The 20,497-nt window shown below is 35.6% G+C and overlaps 1 protein-coding gene across 1 annotated transcript in view; it reads right to left on the bottom strand.

The window, feature by feature from the left end:
• The window catches only part of LOC134529473 (twitchin), a 547,023-nt gene that overhangs the window by 393,604 nt on the left and 132,922 nt on the right, over positions 1-20,497 (bottom strand). The window contains exons 11-15 of the mRNA XM_063363606.1: positions 6,258-6,348; positions 5,638-5,810; positions 5,277-5,459; positions 3,081-3,160; positions 1,799-1,965 (exon numbers count right to left, since the gene is read on the bottom strand). Of these exons, the coding sequence (XP_063219676.1) occupies positions 1,799-1,965; positions 3,081-3,160; positions 5,277-5,459; positions 5,638-5,810; positions 6,258-6,348 (694 nt within the window). The remainder of the gene's footprint in view (positions 1-1,798; positions 1,966-3,080; positions 3,161-5,276; positions 5,460-5,637; positions 5,811-6,257; positions 6,349-20,497) is intronic.

Raw genomic sequence — 20,497 nt, 5'->3', positions numbered from 1 at the left:
TTTCTCTTTTGTAATACGTAATCTAAGATGTGACCACGTGGGGGTCTTCATACCTAAACCGATTCGTGCCGCGGGCGTTTTTAACAGTTTCAATCGTGTAAGTTGAATTCGCCGAATAAATCAGGTGTGTAAATCTAATGTATTATTTTCTTATTTAATTCTGTTCGACCACGTGGAGTGTGACGGCGTGTGGGACGCCTGAGAGCCCACTGCGTAAATAATAGCGTGCCCGACGCTGAGAGCGGGCAGGGATTCGTGCTAGGTGTATTCAGGGGGAAAATAAAATCACGCCTCACATGGGCGACGTCACGACCCTGAGAAAGAGTCTCACATCGGTCCGTGCACGTGGCACGGTGGCGCCCATAAAACCCGAGCACGCATTACAATTCAATCAGTAAATATCAGAGACTACGGCACCCGTATTAAGAGGTGCCGCCACGAGTGGCCCTGTAACAGTATGTACCTAAATACATACACCTTTTTTGTTATAACTTGTTGCATCATTGTCATTCAACAGAAGTTGTTTTTTTTTTTTCCTGTTTTTATAGCTCAGTAATGCTTATAAATGAACTATTTTCATCTTGTTTCCAAAACATTTCTTCAAATCGAATCTGGAATAAGCGTAAATTTAAAAGTATCACATGAAGCTGAGCTTAACTGACCCGTCTAGGCACATGCATATTGTACGATTGTACCTGTAGAGTTATGTTTAATATGCGTTTTTGAAAGACTCACTCATTATTTTCTCCCAATGCCTACATGAAAAATCAAACTTTTTGGTATCTTTCTACATTTGTATCTGTTAACTGTATTCAAAATATAATTTAAATGTACAATAAATTAACTAATGATATTGTTAAAAAAAATAAGACCTACTTTCTATACACATATTTACTATGGGGCAGAATATATCAGAACTCCATCCTTAAATGAGATGAATTATTTTCAAGTTATTAAACATTATAATGGTTTATAATTATGAAATTTGGCAGAAATTAATGGCAATATACCATAAAAAAACATTTTTGGGTCCCTAACTTCAATGTGAAATCAATAGTGATTATTTTGGAAAACAATATAATTTACACATCTCAAAATTCCTAGAAATTAATTAAATAAAACAGGGAATTTTGGAATCTTTTCCTTGTTATTTTGCTTTTCTTCAAGTAAAAATTCTTTCAGTAAAAAAACTGCCTAAAGGCTGCCTTCATTCTTTACTGAGATAAATCACTGCTTGATTTCAAACACTTTTTGTGAATGTTCAGACCATTACAAATATACTTTAAATAAATTATACAAAAAATTTAACTAAGAAACTATTATTATAGCTACAGAGATCTGAGGACAGGCTTCGGAATGAAGTGCGAGGTCTATCTTGACCTTGGCGTTTGATTTTGACTGAAATTTATTTTTTAAATCAAATATATGATAACCCTTCTTAAACTTATCTGCTCGAGTCAAATTGGCATCATGTATGCTTAAGACCTATTTATAGCATAGAAATTCAGAAGCTATACTACATTATGTAAAGCTAAAGGGATTTTTCTGACTGACAAACACATTACACAGACAATATTAAAATATTTATTCAAATTCATTCATTTTTTGTAAGTATTATTTGTTTAGGAATGTTTTCATTTGATTTTAGTTTACACATATGGCTTATGTTGACATCATTCAATTGTAAATTTGAACTCACACCCAATTGTAAAATAAGATGCTTAGTTTCATTTGATAAAGTAAGACTTATCATTAGCAGTAAGACCTATTGTAAAATTTAATGATAATATCTACTTACCCGTAACATTTAATTGTGCGCTTGATTCGTCTTTGCCAAATTCATTGGAAACTACAACTTTATAAGTTGCAGATGATTCTTTCTTGCAGTTCGTAATATTTATCCTCAGGTACTGGCCATCAAACGTAATGCTGTATTCCCTGGACTGCCGCAATGTTTGGGAATTTCTAAAAAATATATTAAGCATTGTAAATCCTTACACTTTTCAATAAATTTTAACTAAAAAATATATATCTGATAAGTGTACTAAATAACATACCGTAATATAAAACAAAACTATAGCTAAGGATATTTACCACAGGAACAAAAACTGAGAATCAAAATTTAATGTTAAGTTACTTCATGAAAATATTTATACTGTACACATAGTATACTGTAAACTGTATTTTTCCACATGTTCAAATGTCTGATTAATGTGGCTTTCCAGCCATTATATTTTTTTATTTTTTTTTTTATTTTTCCTTCTTAAATATGTATGTACACTGATATTTCTAAACAGTAGGCTATTTGTGACCAACAAGCTAGAGATTGCAGAGTTCAGTTTATGGCTAGGCTTCACCCTACATGATGGGTTGATTTTCACATCATTATTTATTTATTGCAATACTTCTTACAGATGTTTCACTCTCAAAGCATTACATCATTATTTATTTACTGCAATGTTTACAGATGTTCCACTCTAAAAGCATTACAAATAACATTATCATCGCTGATTTTTGCGAAGTAGACCAGGTATACTTACTGCTCCAATTGCTCTCATATAAGTCAAATAGCATTCCTAAAAAATTATTTCTATAAAGAATATTGAACTGTTGGTTCTGTGTTCTTCACATAACTTTATGTCAGAAGGGTTATCAAAGAAAGGAAGGGATGGTTAAATCATTAAACTTTCGTATAATTTCATTTATTTCTTACACAGGACTCAAACTAAGATCCTCAAATTGCAAGAAAAATGTTTTAGTGATGGCAGTAAGTTATATGATAATTTATTTCAAAAGAATTGCTTTACCTGGTTTTTAAATTCTATTATCAGGTTTGAAAGTAACTAGTACAATAATATTAACAACACCTATAAAAAAGGGCAGAATAATTATATTGAATTTTAAAAAAATGTGTAGACAAAGCAGACTTCATCAGATTCAGATGAAATGTTTTATCACGTGTGTTGTTCAATTATTAAGTTTTACAAATAATAATTTAAATTTACCTTTTGCCATTTGACTGCAATTTTATTTGAAGCAGAAATGTTTATAACTCTCCTTGGGTATGTTATCATACTTACTTGTACCACGTTACCGTTACATTCTTGTCCACAGTTTTCAGCTGTGCTACAAATTCTGCTGATTTTCCTTCTTCTATCGTCTGTAAGAAAAGTTAATTTGATGTTACTCAATGTTATAGATGGTTAATAAAATCTAAAACTTAATTTTATTCTTGGAATTTAAGTTTTTAAATATATTATTAAAATATAAGTTTATTTACAGTTTAAATAAATCATATATATTAAATTTTATAATAAATTAAACTGTAAATTAACTCATTAATCAGAGTGTACTGAAATTTAATTTGTAAGATACTAAATTTTTTTTCTTTAGCTGAGCAACAATAAAAAATGTTCACATAAACAAAATTCTAGTCAACATAAGTATATTATTATTTAACCAAATATGTAACTTTGACAAAAGCTATGCAATATTAAAAATTCCAACTCAGCAGTATAGTGATGAGTTGTCCTGCAAATAGACTGCTGCATTTATGAGTTAGGGTGGATATGGAATTGTTTATTTATGACAAAAAAAATTTTGTGTGAAAATCTTAAAATAAAAACCACATACAGCTAAAAAACATTATTTGTTTTTATAGAAAGTAAATTGGTTTCATATGAACAAACAATGGTGCGAAAACTTGTATGGATCGTAAAATAAAATATTAAATTGCATAATTTGGTTGTGGCAGACAAATTTTATTTGACAAATTTGTTTTAGTATTGACGACACCCATCGGTACTCCTTCGAGCCACACAGACCACGATGGTGCATTGGCATCTCTCCAGAGCATGTGCAACCAGAACGCACCATAAGTGCAGTGTAGTGCAGCATAGTGCAGAGAGGTGAACAGTCACCACCACCGACGAGTCAATTATCACCCGGGCGGCAATCAACCCAGCTTTTTAATTGTATTTATTAATTCTAACTTTTGTAAACAAGAAATTATAGACAGTATTTGCATTAAAATAATTATATGTTCATTAATAACAACTTTCTGGATTGACTAGGCTGAACGCATGGCTTGCATTATTCCTTTTGCACACAACATGTTTTGTGGGAAGCGAGCCGGGGTAGCGCGCTGAAGCCACGGCCTCCATCAGTTCACCATCATCTCGAGTCAGGGCTAGTTCGTCTGCACCACGGAGCCCTTCAACCTTTGTTTCAGCATTGAATACGTTTTATCAATAGTGTAAGTTTTCCGAATCCTTTCCCATCGGCTCCGCAGCTAGACCTTCACGTCTGGCTTGAACTCACAAGCTGCATAACTTAATAATGTGTGCCCACGCGAGGGACGTTTCAATTTGATTTTTTCAGTCTGGGCTTGGGTTGTGGCCCAGACCTCATGCCACAAACTATAGTTGTTACGACTCTCTCAGCTTCACCCACACAGGGCTGCCAGTTAGGCGAAATGTGTACCAGCATCGTTTTCATTTAAGGCTACATTCGGGGCCAGCTCTTTGTTTGTACACGTGATGTTGAATAAGTTTAAGGCCGTGTGTCATACGTTAGTTTATGTTTCCTACGTAATGATATCCCCACATGTTAAGTGGTTACTTTGTATTCGTGTTAGTCAGAGATTTAGGGTCTTTGTCTTTTTTCTACAGGTGTAATCACTGAGGAATGGCCACCATGTGATTTTAAGAGTGTAGTGGTTTGCGTGTGTTTTGTCAATATTGTATCACGTGTTCATGTTCCCAGTAAATTCAGCGTTTCAGTAATGCCTGCTCACCTCAAGTTCAACCTAAGGCCAGAAGGCCGTAATTAGCTCACAGTATATCTACGTCCCCATGTAGTCATAACCACATAACTCTGTACAACCTTTGACATCAAGCCTAGGCACGCAGATAACCCAAGCCATATTGGCAGAAGCTCGATGTATGAGCGACAAGTGTCATTAAGAACAGTCATACCAAAAAACGAGTGTTATAATTCTGTAACGAGCTACTCAGTCATTTAGTATAGTGGCCCCAGTGGCTGTAACAGCCGGGGTAACTCTGTCTATCACCTGCCATCTGCCGGCCACATGGTGATGTCACGCACTAAGACAACACCCGTGCTCTATATGTGGACTAACTTGCAGGTCCATAAATAAAGATAGTTGGTGCCCTTAGCATCACCAGCAGCATCAGTCAGCACAGCAGAAGGTAGCAGGATGTCAGTATGTTGTACAAAAATACACTCTACAAATATTAAAAGATTTATTTACGTACCACAGATGTCAGGCCTTTGATAATTACTGGTTTCTCGCCTTTCTTTTCATCTTCAATAGGAATATCTATTAGTTCCACTATTTGAGATATAGCTTCACCTTTTTCGTTCTTTGCTACAAGCTTGTATTTTCCTTTGTCTGTAGGAGCACAAGGTTCAATCTCCAGCTTGACTGCAAACTCGCCCTGCAAACAGTACATTATATGTAAAATATATGTATGGATTATGACACAAGAAGTATAAATATAGTAATCATTGAATGGGTTTAGAAAACATGCATTACGGTTTTGTGACAATGACATTTAACTGTGCTAAACATAGCAATGATTTCTATGATGATAAGGGTGTATTTTATATGATTACCTCTCTGACTTGTTCAATGCGAATAAAATGCCTGGAATCTTCTCGAACGGGATTGGATTCCTTGAACCAGGTACACTGTGGTGCAAACTTTGATTGTACGGTGCATTCCACAACAACTGTTTTCTTCTTAACATTCTTGATGATCTTTGGCTTTTCTCTGATCACTGGAATGACTGCAATCAAATTATAAATGTATTATACATTATGTATATTATATCACTTGAGAGTGCAACCAAAACTTCATAAAGTCAGATCTTAAGACTGTTTTTATGAAGAAAAAATAAGATAGGTATGGGTAGTAAAGAATCATAGAAAGCAACACTACATTAAAATAAATTCCCATTCAGTTGTGAGGAAGCTGATTTTAAACATTATGACTGTGATCAAAAATATACACCATTTATTTAAATTGAACATTATAAAAAGGTATCTTCAGTTTTGAAAAAATAAGGTGACTTTTTTTTAAATAATTAAATTATATATTTTTTAAATGTTATAATGTAAATAAAACTTTATGTATTTGTAAGGTATCCATGTATTTTCTACAACAGTAATATTGTTTTTTATTTTAAATTTTTCCTTCTTTTTTTTTACTAAGGTAGTTTTTGTTTCATACTTACTTTCAACGTTTAATGTTAGATTTGCATTCAATTCTCCCATTGTGTTTTTTATATTGCATTTGTATAACCCAGAATCTTCTGCTCCTGGATCCTGTAAACCAATTGTTATTATTACTATAACTTAATACAATAAATTTTTGAAAAAAACATTCAATAATACAACTTGTGTAACATTTGTAGCATGTATAATTTTTTTTTTTCCTTTTTAAATAATATAATGTTAATAGATTGGTGGAACAGATTACATGTTATGTTGAATCAGCATTTATTTTCAATAATGAAGGCTATTATGTTATATATTAACTACATTGAAACCATAAATGATTTAAGTCATATCTAACATATATTTAGCTATAGTAAACAGGCAAATATGTATTTCTGATAATTAGATATAAATAAGAAAACCATACTAATGTTACACAACAACCCACTGTATTATTGACTGCTTAGTATAAGGAACAAACATTCCATGGAACCACAATAACCGTCGGTTCCTCTACTTTAAGAGAGATGAAATGCTTATGTTCTTATATTCTGAATATGACATTAAAATAAGTTATTTCAATAAAATTAATAGTTTTAAACCAAAAAATAAAAAAATTTTGATACTACACACTTCACTCCACACTTTAATACCACAGTACATTGTCGGATACCTGCATCTTGCTCTAAATCTAATTGATCAACTAAATTCCTGTTCTTCATTTACACCCAACGTCAGTACATGGCTGGACTGAGGAACTAAACCAGTGCTTCGCTTCCCTTGCGCCAAGAATGAACATGTGTCTATTATTAATTTATACGTTGATAAAGAATGGTAAGTTAAAACAGTGCCTTTAACAAAAAATAATTCCTGCAAATGTCTTTACAATTCTCAATATGTGAAATGAATTCTTCAAATGCAGTGGAAAATATGTATGTTTGTTCTGTCATTAATCAAACACTACTTGAATGATTTAATTAAACTTATTTTAATAGTGATGCCATTAGCCTACTTCAGTATACATACAAAATATATACATACATATAAAATTACATAATTCCCCCACTAAGGGGGTGAAAAAGGGGTTAGTAAGGTTTTAAAATAATTAACCATACCTTTGAAGCTAATCAAGCATAAGGGGTGCAAAGGGTGTGAAAAGCAGGTAAGGTTTTAAACTATAAAAATTGTGCCGTTTCAGTGCTACTTTCAGGCACAAATGTACGATTTTAAATTTAATTTTTAATTTTTAAAGAAGGAAACCAAATAATAAATTTGCATTTTTAATTTCATTTAATTTTGTTTCCATTACTGTACACTCCGACCTAATCTTGTGCAACCCAGTGCACCTGCGCTTGTTCGCAGGCTTCAATTATATACTGTTTGCTGACGATTTGTGATCGCAGCATCTCAACCGCGGTTTGAATCACGTTTTCTCCCTGTAACAGTATGACTTTTCGTGCTAGCGAACGCTACTCCAAGCCCACTGCTAGCAAATTTCATTTCTCAGAGCAAGCATAGGTAAGCTGTTTGTCCAGCACGTACAGGACCATGTTACAGTCCTCGGCGACGCCTCGGGACGGTCCACATGACGCCTTTCCCAGGCGACTTAGCAAGTTTAGACCCCCCTTCCCTCATCACCCACCTGTGGCTTCACGAGAACTTCAACCCGGAGCAACGACCTCCCATGAACCCTCTAGGGTACATGGTCTTCCCAAGGACATTCGCCCTTGTCAAACAGAGCCCTCAGCGAAGCCTAGCGGCGGGAAAAATCCCTAACCTTGCTCTGTGCGCTGGTCACGAGTGCGCCCACTGCACTCCAGCGGACGTTTCTGTGACCCTCCAGCCAGTTTCTCATCTTGGCCACCAGAGCGCACTACTCATCTCTCCCATAAGAGACAGCTTGTCACAATCGACCTTAGCAGCAGTCGCAGTGCAATTGCGATCTTAGATCGCCTGCGACTCGCGTGAGAACGCGGTGAGCGTTTTGCAGTCTGCTTCGCCCCTTCGGGCATTTCTGGACACCTTCGGGCAATTACCACCCGCCCTTCTTTGGCTGGGGAAAGTTACCTCCTTTAATTAGGCGCCCCGACACCATTTTCGAAGATTCGACGGGCAGCATCTGGTCTGTGCGTACCATGCGTCATGATTTGCGAAAGTCAATCTCTGTTGTTTGTCCAAGACTCGACACTACATCAAGTAATCGCCAACGTCAAGGCATAGAGGCCTCAAACTTCTCATTTTTAAGTTTTGCTGCCTGTAATAGTTTTTTGTTAATCTAAATTTATTTCTTCTTCTCTCAACATGACTACCGCGAACTTCCGTGCCGGGAGCTGCCTTCTCTGCTCCTGGAGCCAGCCTACATGACTTCACCCCGCTGTTTTGGGTAAGTGGTCGTCATACCTCCCCTCCCCCCCCTTTTTTTTTGCCTTTCCCTGGGCATAGTCTTGCCCAGGCTTAGCCGCCTGTTAACCAGTCTAAGTAATTTGGGACTTTGGTTGCAGGCGGGATGCAAGTTTAGCTGCAAGTTTAGCTGCAAAACTAGCTGCAAGATTAGGCGCAAGAATAATGTGCAAGATTAGCTTCAAGACCCCAAATTAGAATGGAACTTCACTGCCACATTAGCAGTCCGTGATTGGGCTCATGCAGTCTGAAGTTTTCTCCCCTCTCCGGTCGAGATACAACTTTCTACATAAAATGATTTCTTCTGGACTTTAATCTACCGAAACCTCCGTTGCCAGGACACAGGATATAATTAAATATCATTTGAAAAGAAAATTAAAAACAAAATGTAATTGTTTCTTTATTTTGAGCCAGCGAGCTCACTTAAAACCAGAGTCAAGTTCAAGATGTATGATTGTTTTACTTTTATATGTATTTTGTTGCCCCGGGGCTCCTTCCTTTTTGTAATTAATATATTTTAATACATGTGTACTTAAAAGATACAAAAAAATACCTAAATAAATTATTTTAGTAAAAGTGCAGTTATATAAATCAAACCACCAGTCTTGTTATTTCATTATTATTCATCCTCGATCCACATAGCCTCCTAGAGTTACTAGTAGGTTAAAAGTAATTTCCTTTGTACGACGTCTGGACACCTCTGTGGTAATTGTTTTTGTTGTGTTGTTTTCTGGGCCGACGCTTCCAAGGCCTTATTTTTAATTATTCATTTTTGAGTGTTTACCTGCAGCCCAGCGTACGTTACAAAATCATATTGTAAAAGAAACTTAAGCAAGAGGTAAGAAAATAAACACAGATACTTATATAATAATTAATTAAATGTGTTTTTACCATTTTTCAAAATCCTACCATAAAATTTGGTTTTATTTAAAAAAAAAAAAAATCTCAGAAGCAAATCAAATGAAACATATGAAACTGAGCACAAATAATTTGCATAATGAGTTAAATAATGTCTTTTTAATTTTTTCTTTAATTTGGGTGTGAAAAGGGTGTAAGTTCAGGGGTACATTAATAAAAATTATATCTTCCAAGAAAGTCAAGAGAAAGGTAAAAAATTAATACAAATAACGTACATAAATAATCATGTAGAAGATTTTAACCATTTTATAAAGTCAACCCAAAATGCATTGTAAAGAAGTTGAGTCTTTTTTATAGTAATAAATCATATCTGGAATCAAATCAGTGTAAGTTAATAAACTGAGCGAAATTAACATTCATAATAAAATGAATAGAGTGTTTTTATCAGTTTTTTGCAATTTGACTGCAAAGAAGTTAAACAGGGGTAAGTTGGATTTATAATCATAGATCATATCTCCAAATAAAATCAAAAGGGCGCGATAAGAAACTGGGTAGGAATAACCTACATAATGAGTTTCATAGCATTTTTTTTTAAATTATTTTTTGATATTCTTCCGCAATGGTAGTGAAAAGACGGTCAGTTAAAAGACAAAGCACTTTATGACGTGACGTCTAATAAATCGATGAACGCCGGCTGCACACACAAAAAAGGATTACTCATTGTCCCGTTACGCACATTGTCCCATTACGCTCATTGTATGCTTGCGCCGCATCTATCTCTCTTCCACTCGATTGGCACAACCATTGATTTGACTTTTTCGAGGCACATTAAACTTGAAACACTCCCATTTATTTCCTACTTTTCCTATCATCGTCCAATCCTTAACAGAATAACACAGATTGGAAGAAGTTAAATAGCAAACATGTATAAAAGTTATAGTTAAAATAATCTCTTCGTTAAAGTAATAAACATATTTGAATTAATGAGGGCAAATAAAAGTAAATTGTAGGTTTCATTTCACTCCTTCTTTGTATCCATACAAAATAGTGATAATTCAATAAAAACGATTCAATTTTATTCATAAAACTATGCAATCATTTCATCAATGTATTGTTATGATGTCACGTTAAAATATCGTCCGTAAACCAACTTTACAGACAACCAATTTTTTTTTTAATTAAATATATAATAAAAATTTTATATTTAAACTTACCTATGGCTATATAAATTTGAGTTTGTCACAACATTAAACATTAGTATTTACGTTAAAACTTATTTTACGTAGATACATTAATAGAGTTTGTTATGATGCTGGTAAGATTAATTATTCAATGTCAGTGTCTAGAATGGTACTGCTACTGCTGATACTGCCTTTATCTTCATCTTGCCAGCACAGATTGTCTTCAGTGCCATTCATGGAAATTGAAATGAAACACTTCTTAAATCTGCGGATGATGGATTCTGAAGTTATCCTTCGCCTGGCTGTAGAAATCTATGTTGTTAGCTGAGGAACTGATGGTCTCTTAATTTTTCCAGTCGGTGTCAGAGAATAGTCAACTGTAAGCAGCCAATCACTCTGTTGCCGAAGGTGGTCCTTAAATGGCTTGTTTACGACAACATCGAGAACTTGTAGCTGGCATGACATTCAAATTGGTATGACAACCAAGTCTGTGTTATTTATAGTAGTGTCAGATGTCCCAGAAACACAACTTTTCTTCAGAAGTGCACCCAGGCACAGATTCCACACCAGTCGTAACCATTCTTGCATTATCACTTGTCATCCAGCCTTTTTCTTGACAATGAATGATTATGTCTGGCAGAAATGCTTCTCTAGGAACAGTTTTCCTTTTTAAGATGATGAATTGTGGCAGTTTCCTGCCATCTGCCAAAACAGATAACATCACGGTGACTCACGGCTTCTCATTTCCAGTCGTGTGCATGGTGACAGTCTTAACGCCTTTTGTTTCAACGGTACTGTTGCTGGGCATGTTGAAATACACTGCAGTTTCGTCAGCGTTTCCAATTTGGCTGTACAAATAATTGTGTTGTTTAAGCAAACCAATCACATAGCGCTCAAATTTAATCAATTTTTCTTGGAAATCTTTTGGCAGTTTTTGCACTACTTGTGTTCTGTGCAGCAAACAAAAACCGCAACGGCGTATCATTCTTATTCACCAACCAGTACTTGTCTTGAAGCTAGTCTGCGGAATGTTCAATTCACGAGCAATATATTGGGCTTATAATTTTACTACGTGTCGTGAAATTGGAATTCCATCTCCTCTCTTCTCTTTGATGAAATTTACCACGCAGGTTTCAATATCAGAGAACCGTCCCTTTTAAGGCCCTCTGAATGCTTTTCTTGAACCATATGTATTCTTTAGACAAAGCAAATCCACCCTCCAACTACGCAAGTTGCTTTCAGTAACATCATGTATACAAGCAGTTTGGCAGTTGGTTTTAATTGCGTGATTTGCCACTATAATCATAAAGTTAGCATTGTAACTTTGTCTCAGTCCTTTTGACATTTTAAATTGTGAACTCCCAGGCCTCTCTACAGTGTACAATTTAAAAAAAAATTTCACTTTTCTACAATGCAAAAGCACAAATGACCAAACAATTGACAAATCCCTTCTAATACTGACCCAAGCGCTTACTAGTAGCGCTGTTAATTCCCATTTTGGCTGCATCACTAGTGTCGGCCGTGACATTGACACAGCTATCTCGCCGCACCGTACCGTTTCAAACCATTCTTCCAGCAGAAAAGATGTAGGTTTGCGATTATACTGCGACCCTCACTTTCAGTTTCAGCAGTTTTGATAAAAATCATCACATTATATTCAGGTAAATATGGTATTTAGTCTGCAGACATGGCCTCCATACACCAATTTGTTCTTACCTCACATGCAACTTAGTAAACTAAGTCTTACCATCCCTCACTATGTGGCAGTGGGGAGGTATTCAATAAGAAAGGCTATATTATCGCATGCTAACATGTTCACGCAGGATTTAGAATTACACTGAAATCATCTTTCCAACAGTCAAGAAGGAACTTTCCAGATTTTTCCATGCAGGGTGGTAGTAGACTAGAGCAAGGCCACCCATCTTACCACTCGCACAGTACTAACCCCTTATGCCCATCACAGGCTGTTTATGCAACCCACATGAGCAGACACTCCCTTCCAAGGGATAAGCCAATTCTGCTTTATGCGGTTCACTCAGCTTCCAGGGGTTTGCTGCAATCTGCTTATTAGAGTTTCAACCAACCTATGGTCCGTAGATTATCTATAGCCTGCCAAAACTTAAGAAGTGGCAAGAAGTGTTTGCCAAATAATTTACATAATTATTTCGAACCATTAATCTTTCAGTTAAGTACTCCTTACTTTTCCATTTTTATGTCTTAGCTTTAAGTTGTTATTGTTTTAGTGCCCATTCAGGGTAAGGGCAGACATATAATAATATCACATACACTGCTTCTATTCTATTTATTATCTGTTACCACTCCGTGTTTATCCTAGCTCCATGACACCATCATCACAACTGTCTTACAGTGGCACCAACTTCATGACTACACTACAACATCTCCCCTTTCAAAGTTGTTTGTCAAATACACTGTACATACATTACATGTTCAACCTCTTGGGAGGATTTATAACTCTCCCTGATCTTGTTACTGTTGTTCTGTTAACACCAGCTGGTTTGATAGAAGTATCTTGCATTCTAGTGCACCCTACACTCCTGTCAGCTTCCATTAAACTAAATTTATATGATTGTCTATTTGCACTACCATTTTCATCATTCACTACATGGTCTTTATAAGTATTCACTTCGAAGCCTGCAAAACCATTTGTTACACCGTCTGATGTTTCCTGAGCTCTCCTGTGATGTTCTTTACTTCTTCCTTCCTTTTCTTCGCTGTTTATTGGCAATATGACTTCTTGATGTCTTTCACTTTCTTCTGTTTTTGAAGACGCTTTTATGTGTGTTTCATTTCTTCTCACTTCTCTTCCATTCTGGTTCCTTACAACGTAGGATCGTGGAGCGTCGTGTATCCTTACAACTGTAGCAGGTTCCCACTGTGCATTCTTATTTGTTTTTATCACCACCTTGTCTCCTTCTCTAAACTCGCTAGCCTGTTTCAAGGCTGTCTTATCATACTGTTGTTTGCACCGTTCTTGATTTAATATCATTTTTTTATGTGCGTCTTTTTCAACTTTGGGTTGAAGCATTTGACTTGTCACTGGTAGTAATGTTCTTATCTGGCGGCTCATTAGTAGTTGGCACGGTGAAATGTTTAAGCTTGACAGTGGCGTGTTTCTGTACTCTCTTAGCAGATCTCTAAAATCTTTTTGCTGCTCCATACTTTTCTTTAGTATTTTCCTTGCTGTGTGACATCCCTTTTCTGCCAGGCTATTACTTCTGTGATAGTGCGGACTACATGTTCTCAATTCAATGTCATAGGTCCGTGCAAACCTCGCAAACGTTTGCGATAGAAAGGGCATATTGTCTGCTCTAATTACTCTTGGAATGCCATGCGTGCAGAACACATCCCTCAGTTTATCACAAACATTTTCTGCTGTCTTATGATTTATTGGTATTATTTCCAGCCACTTTGAGAATATGTCAACAACAATCAAGTAGTTCTTGCCTGCATTATCCAGAATGTCCACTGAAACCTGCTCAAAAGGGAGTTGTGGAATCTCTTGTGCAATCATTGGTGATTTCTTCTTCATTGATTGATATTTCTCACATATATGGCATCCACTCACCCATCTTGTAATGTCTGAATACATGTTTTTCCAGTAGTACACAGTTTTGGCTTTGGCTACAGTCTTGTCCCTTCCATTGTGACCTTCATGCAACAGGTTCAAAATAAGATTCTTCAGTGCTTGAGGTACAATGAGTTTGTCATTGTAAAAGAGCAACTGATTGTCCACATAAATGTCATTTCTCATAGGCCATGCCCACCTAATGCACTCTGGCACTTGTTTTTTATGTTCAGGCCAACCCTTGCCATACATGTCCTTGAGAGCTGAAAGTTCATTATCTGTTTCTGTGGTCTTGATAAAGAGTTCTTTCTTTGACTCAGACATGGGTAAGTGCCTAACTAGTTCATGAACTAGTTCTTTCATTTCTGGGTCCTCTTCAGTAGGACCTAAGAGATATGACCGGGACAGTAGATCTGCAATGTACATTTGAGGTCCAGGTAAGTATTTTACCTCTATGTTGTATTTTAGTATTTTTAGCCTCAGTCTGCGTAGAACTGATGAACCTATTTTGTGTACAGGCTTGTTCATTGTGGCAACAAGTGGTTTGTGGTCCGTCATGATTGTGACCTTATACCCATACACATAATTGTGAAATTTTTTCAGGCTAAACTCAATGGCTCTCATCTCTTTCTCTGACTGTGAATAGTTTTGTTCGGCTTGTGTCATGCTTGACGATGCAAAGGCTACAGGTTGTTGGTCCTGCAGTAACACACACCCTAATCCATCCTTGCTGGCATCACATTGAATCACTATCTTTTTGCATGGTGTAAAGTTTGCCAATACTGGTGCATTGGATATCAACGTTTTAATTTCATTAAAAGCATTTTCATGTGTAGGTAGCCACTGATAGCATACATTGTCTGATAAAAGTTGCCGCAAGGGTGCTGTTATGGTAGACATATGCGGAATGAATTGTCGAACATAGTTAAACATTCCCATACATCGTTGGAGCTCTTTTTTCGAAGCTGGAGCTTTGAGGTCGACTAATGCTCTTACTCGATCTTGGTCCATACTCATTCCTTGCTTGCTAAATTTGAAGCCTATATATGTAACTTCATTTTTTCTATACTGCACTTTCCTTGCGTTAAACTTGATATTTCTCTCTTCAGCCCTAAGAAGTACTTGTTGCAAGGCTTTATCATGCTCTTCTGCTGATTTTGCATACACAATGAGATCATCCTGATATGCCATCACATTGGGAATATCATTGAAGTTGCCTTCCATTTGTTTTTGAAAAGTTTCGCTAGCACAGATAAGGCCGAAAGGAAGTCTTTTGAACTTGTATACTCCATACGGAGTTGAGAAGCTACACAAATTACTTGATTTTTCATCCAGCTCAATTTGATGATACCCATCTTTTAAGTCCAACACCGTAAAATACTCATTAAAAGCCAATGTTTCAGCAACTTCTGACACGGTTGGAATTAGATGATGTTCTGTGACAATGATTTTGTTTAGCTCTTGTGGATCTAGGCAGAACCTTAGTTCCCCATTTGGTTTCTCTACAGTTACTAACTGATTAATGCAATGTTCCAGTGTTGGATTTTCTACTCTTTCAATCACTTTTCTCTTTTCCATTGTTTCAAGAGTTCTTTTGAAAGTTGGCTTCATTGAACTTGGAATCCTGTGCGGGGGCTCATTAATTAGTTTAGCCTCTTTTCTTATCTTAATTGTGTATGTGCCAGGAAACTTACCTAAGCCTTGAAATATTTTAGAATTGTTTTTCACAAACTCTCTCGTAATGCTGTCTGTAGGCTCTGCCACAATTGACTGTACCTTCTTCACTAGTTCAAGCTGTTCACATCCTTCTAAACCTAGTAGTGGTGTTGTCTGTAAATTTACCACAACAAATTTCAAATCTACCTTTCTTCCCTTCACTTCACATTTGAGTGTGACAGTTCCTTCTGGTTTAATTGTAGATCCACCAAATGCTTCCAGTGTTATGTTTGTCTGCTTAATTTTCACTTCTGGTCTTATTTGATCTAATATCTCGCTTGGTATAGTGTTAACAGCTGCTCCTGTGTCCAGTTTAAAATTGATTTTTCTGTTTTCTACCCATACATCCTGTCTCCATTCTTTTGTTGGTTTGGCCCTCAATGAGTCAATTTCTTTTTCTTGTTTAGCCACAATTCCATACATAAATGCAACGTCTTCTTCACTGTCATTATTTTTCTCACTATAATGTTCATTTGTACTAATTTCGTGGATTTGTTGTTCTGTTCGGCACATAGCCGCAAAATGATTATATTTCTGGCATGCAGAGCATTTTTTGCCATAAGCTGGACATTGTCTTGGAGGATGTTTTCTGCCACAATATGAGCAATTTGAAATGCTTTGAAGATGTTTTGGTTGTTCATAGTATCTCGCACGTTCATGTACGTGTTGTTTTTGACTGTCTTGTTGCATAGTTGTCCTAATTGTTCTTTTAGGGTTATATTTTCCTCGAGCAACGGCATCAACTGGAATTGAGGTTGTTTCTTCTCCACCAGTTTGTTTGGTCCTACCTTGGCCCTGTTGCATCTGTGTTGCTTGTTCCCGACTTCTCTCTGATGCCTGACAATGGTTGACTACTTGCTGAAGTGTTGAATCTTCTATTCTCAGGAGACTCTCCCTCAGCGTGGTACTACTTATTCCCACAATAATTCTGTCACGAATCAGGGATTCTTCGAGGTCCCCAAATGAACATGATTTAGCCAGTCTTTTCAGATCAGTGACAAAATGGTCAATAGTTTCACCTTCAGCTTGGCACCGCTGATTAAAAATGTATCGTTCAAATGCTTCATTTTTTTTGGGGGTTGTGTGTTGTTCAAATGCTTGTATCACCTTATCATACTTTGTTTTCTCTTCATTGTTAAGATTGAATGTGTTGTACAGATCAACACCTTCTTGACCTATAATGTTTAGCAACAGAGCTATTTTGATATTATCAGGTTTGTTATCGTTTCCACTGGCAATAATATAAATCTCAAAGTTTTGTTTGAAGGTTTTCCAGTGTGCTGCCACGTTTCCTGAAAGTATCAATGCAGCTGGCAAATTAACAGTTCCCGCCATGTTGAGGTTATGTGACGTTTGCAGTAGCCTGGTGTTCACTTTTTATGGATTGTTTTTTTCTTGTTCTTGTCTTATCGACATATTAATCCGTGCTGTTACTTTAGGTTCACGAGTTCATTTATTTTGTTTCCTCCCGCACTTTCCATTTATTCGGCACTGTGTTATTTATTCTTCTTGATACAATGGTCTTTTACTATTGATCCTACCGACTGCGCCATGTTTTAGTGCCCATTCAGGGTAAGGGCAGACATATAATAATATCACATACACTGCTTCTATTCTATTTATTATCTGTTACCACTCCGTGTTTATCCTAGCTCCATGACACCATCATCACAACTGTCTTACAGTGGCACCAACTTCATGACTACACTACAACAGTTATACTTCACTAATGTCGCCTCATGATGCTCTCACCTTTCTCAAAACCAAACAAAGAAACAAAACCTCTGATTCCTCTTGGCTTTTTAAATGATAAACATGAGTTAGAAATCTTTTAAACATTTGTGTTCTATAGATAACAAGCTAAAGGAAGAATAATAAATAGTGACAAAAATCCCCATAATCCATGGTATTCATCAGCTTGTCTACCTAATGATATTTTATTTCTGTACAATAATATCAGGAGGCAATTTTAACCTCCTTCTATAAAAAAACTTAAGATTTTTTTTTATACAAATGTAAGTAATTAAGTCTACAGTCAAAACAGAAAGCTTCTGATGGCAGATTGTTTTTATGCTGCTTGATACACTAAACTTTGGGCTAACTATATATTACTTTAAAATTACAGTGTTTTACTGCATAATCATCGCACATTTTTTGCTAAAATCAAGTTAGAAAGTAGGGTTGTGACTTTTATGAGAGAAAAGCATACATTTTTGTTGAGGTTAAATTTTTCACGACAACAAAACAAGTTTCATGGAAATAATCATTAATTAAAAAGCAGAGTACACAAAGCACGCCAAACAATTTAAATTCATTATTCATGCAACAAAAAAAATATTTCGTTCGACTTAAAATAGTAAAACAAAAACAGTGACCCCAACTAGCATAGAGTACCTATAACTATCGTCGTAGTACACACTAACCACGAAAGAGTGCGGGCTATCTATCAATTATAGTTTACTCCGCACAGGACAGAGCGAGCGTGTTGCATGCAATCAGTGAGCTATCGATATTGATACCCACTACGCAAACAAACATGAATGATGACAACTAACACTTGTGATGAACAGATAAAGTTTTGTTTGAAAACATGTTTAAAAGTAAATTTACACATAGGACAAATTCGTATTTATGTTAGTTAAATAAGTAAGCGGTAATATCTTAATAAATAATGGATTTAAACTGGTAAAATACATAATTTTGTATGGGAAAAGAAGTTTATGGGCAACATCTTACATGGTAAAAAATACAGTACATCTTCTGGAAAAATGGCGGGACTGAAGCATTTGACATTTTTGGACGGGAAATCACATTGTGATGGTACACCTTAAACCAGTTATACTGTAACTGTAATTATTGTATTTTCCTATTATAACCACCAAACTGCACGACAGCAACTTGAAAACCGATTTCTGTTGAATGGTGCTTTGTCCTGTGATCTTTGGCAAGGTCTGAATCTAACAGAGTCCAAAACATAATGCAATTTTTATGCCAGAATATATTTTTCCAAATTTTTATGCCCTAAAATAATAGTGCGACGATTATGTGAGTGGAACAACTAAACGATAAAACACTGTACTAGAAATTAAGAAGTAGATTAAGAATTCAAACTTACTTACTTAGGACTAAAGTTTGTTTTCCATATCAAATTACCGTGTTTTATCTCATAATCGTAGCACATTTTATACTAAAATCAAGTTTGAAACGTAGGGGTGCAACGTTTATGCGTAAACAAAATTTTTTTGTTGGTAAAGTTATTTATAAAAACAAAAACCATTTTGGAAAGTACATTTATTTAAAGTTGGAGTATACAAGAGCACGCTAAACAATTTCAATTAATATATCATGCAACAAAAAACATTTCTTCAACCTTAAATAAAAAAACAAAATGTGAATGCGAATGCAAGCCTGAACTAACGCATAACTATCATCATAGTACACACTTACCACAAAAGAGTGCGGGCCATCAAATGTAGTTAAATCGGCACCCGACAGAGAGCGCGTGTTGCATGCAATCGGCGAGATATCGATATTCGACTACGTGTGTGCGCTCTATACCGGAAGCAACATAACCAAACATGAATGATGCCAACTAGCGCTGGCTACATTTTTATAAGCGGTACACCGCGGCGAAGCAGACGAACAGATAAAGGTTAAAACATTTAAAAACGTCTTTAAAAGAAAATGTACACATCAGACAACTTCGTATTTCCGTTAATTAAATAAGTAAGAGGTAATTTCCGAATAAATATTAGATTTATATATTAAAAAACATTGTTTTATACGGAACAGATACGTACACAAAGCGCTCGGAATTTAATAGCGGGACCAAAAACATCATGCGATGTTTAGGGGAGAAGTTTTTTTAATCCAAATTTTGACGCCCTAAGATATGGGTGCAACAAGTATGCGCGTGCGACAAGTATCCGCGTGCGACAGTTATGCGCGTGCGATGATTATGCGATAAAAGAAGGTAAAAACCTTTGTCCTACAAATGAAATGACTTTCATTATTTTAACATTAAAATTAAAATAAATGTTAATGTGTTACTATTATATGAATATAATGTGAAGGTAGTTTATATTTTTTGTCTTGTGACCTTTTATCTAAACTGTTCAGCCAAAACATTTTTTTTATTTTACTTACTTTAGGCAAAGATAAAGTTTTTTTTATTTCTATATAGAAGTGAAAAATTATTTTGTATATTTTATAATTATTACACTAATTGAACTAAAAAAAGTACCTACAGTTAGTTAATACTCTCTAGCATATTATTATTGTCCTTGTAGCTAGGAATCTTTCAATCTTAGTGTGTTCCGTAAAACTTTAAGTGAAATGTGTGTTAAAAATTATGATTGTGTGTGTGTCTATATGTGTGTGTGTATATGTACGTGTGTGTATATATATATATGTATGTGTGTGTATGTACAATAGTCTACACTGGTAGACCATGCATGTTTAGCTGCATTCAGTAACAAATATTATTCCTGTGTATTTTAAAATCAATCTATCAACA

This window comes from Bacillus rossius, chromosome 2 (assembly GCF_032445375.1).
Source record: "Bacillus rossius redtenbacheri isolate Brsri chromosome 2, Brsri_v3, whole genome shotgun sequence".
NCBI classification, from domain to species: Eukaryota; Metazoa; Arthropoda; class Insecta; order Phasmatodea; family Bacillidae; genus Bacillus; species Bacillus rossius.
The sequence above is the reverse complement of the archived record's forward strand: the minus strand, read 5'-3'. Positions and strand labels throughout refer to the sequence as shown.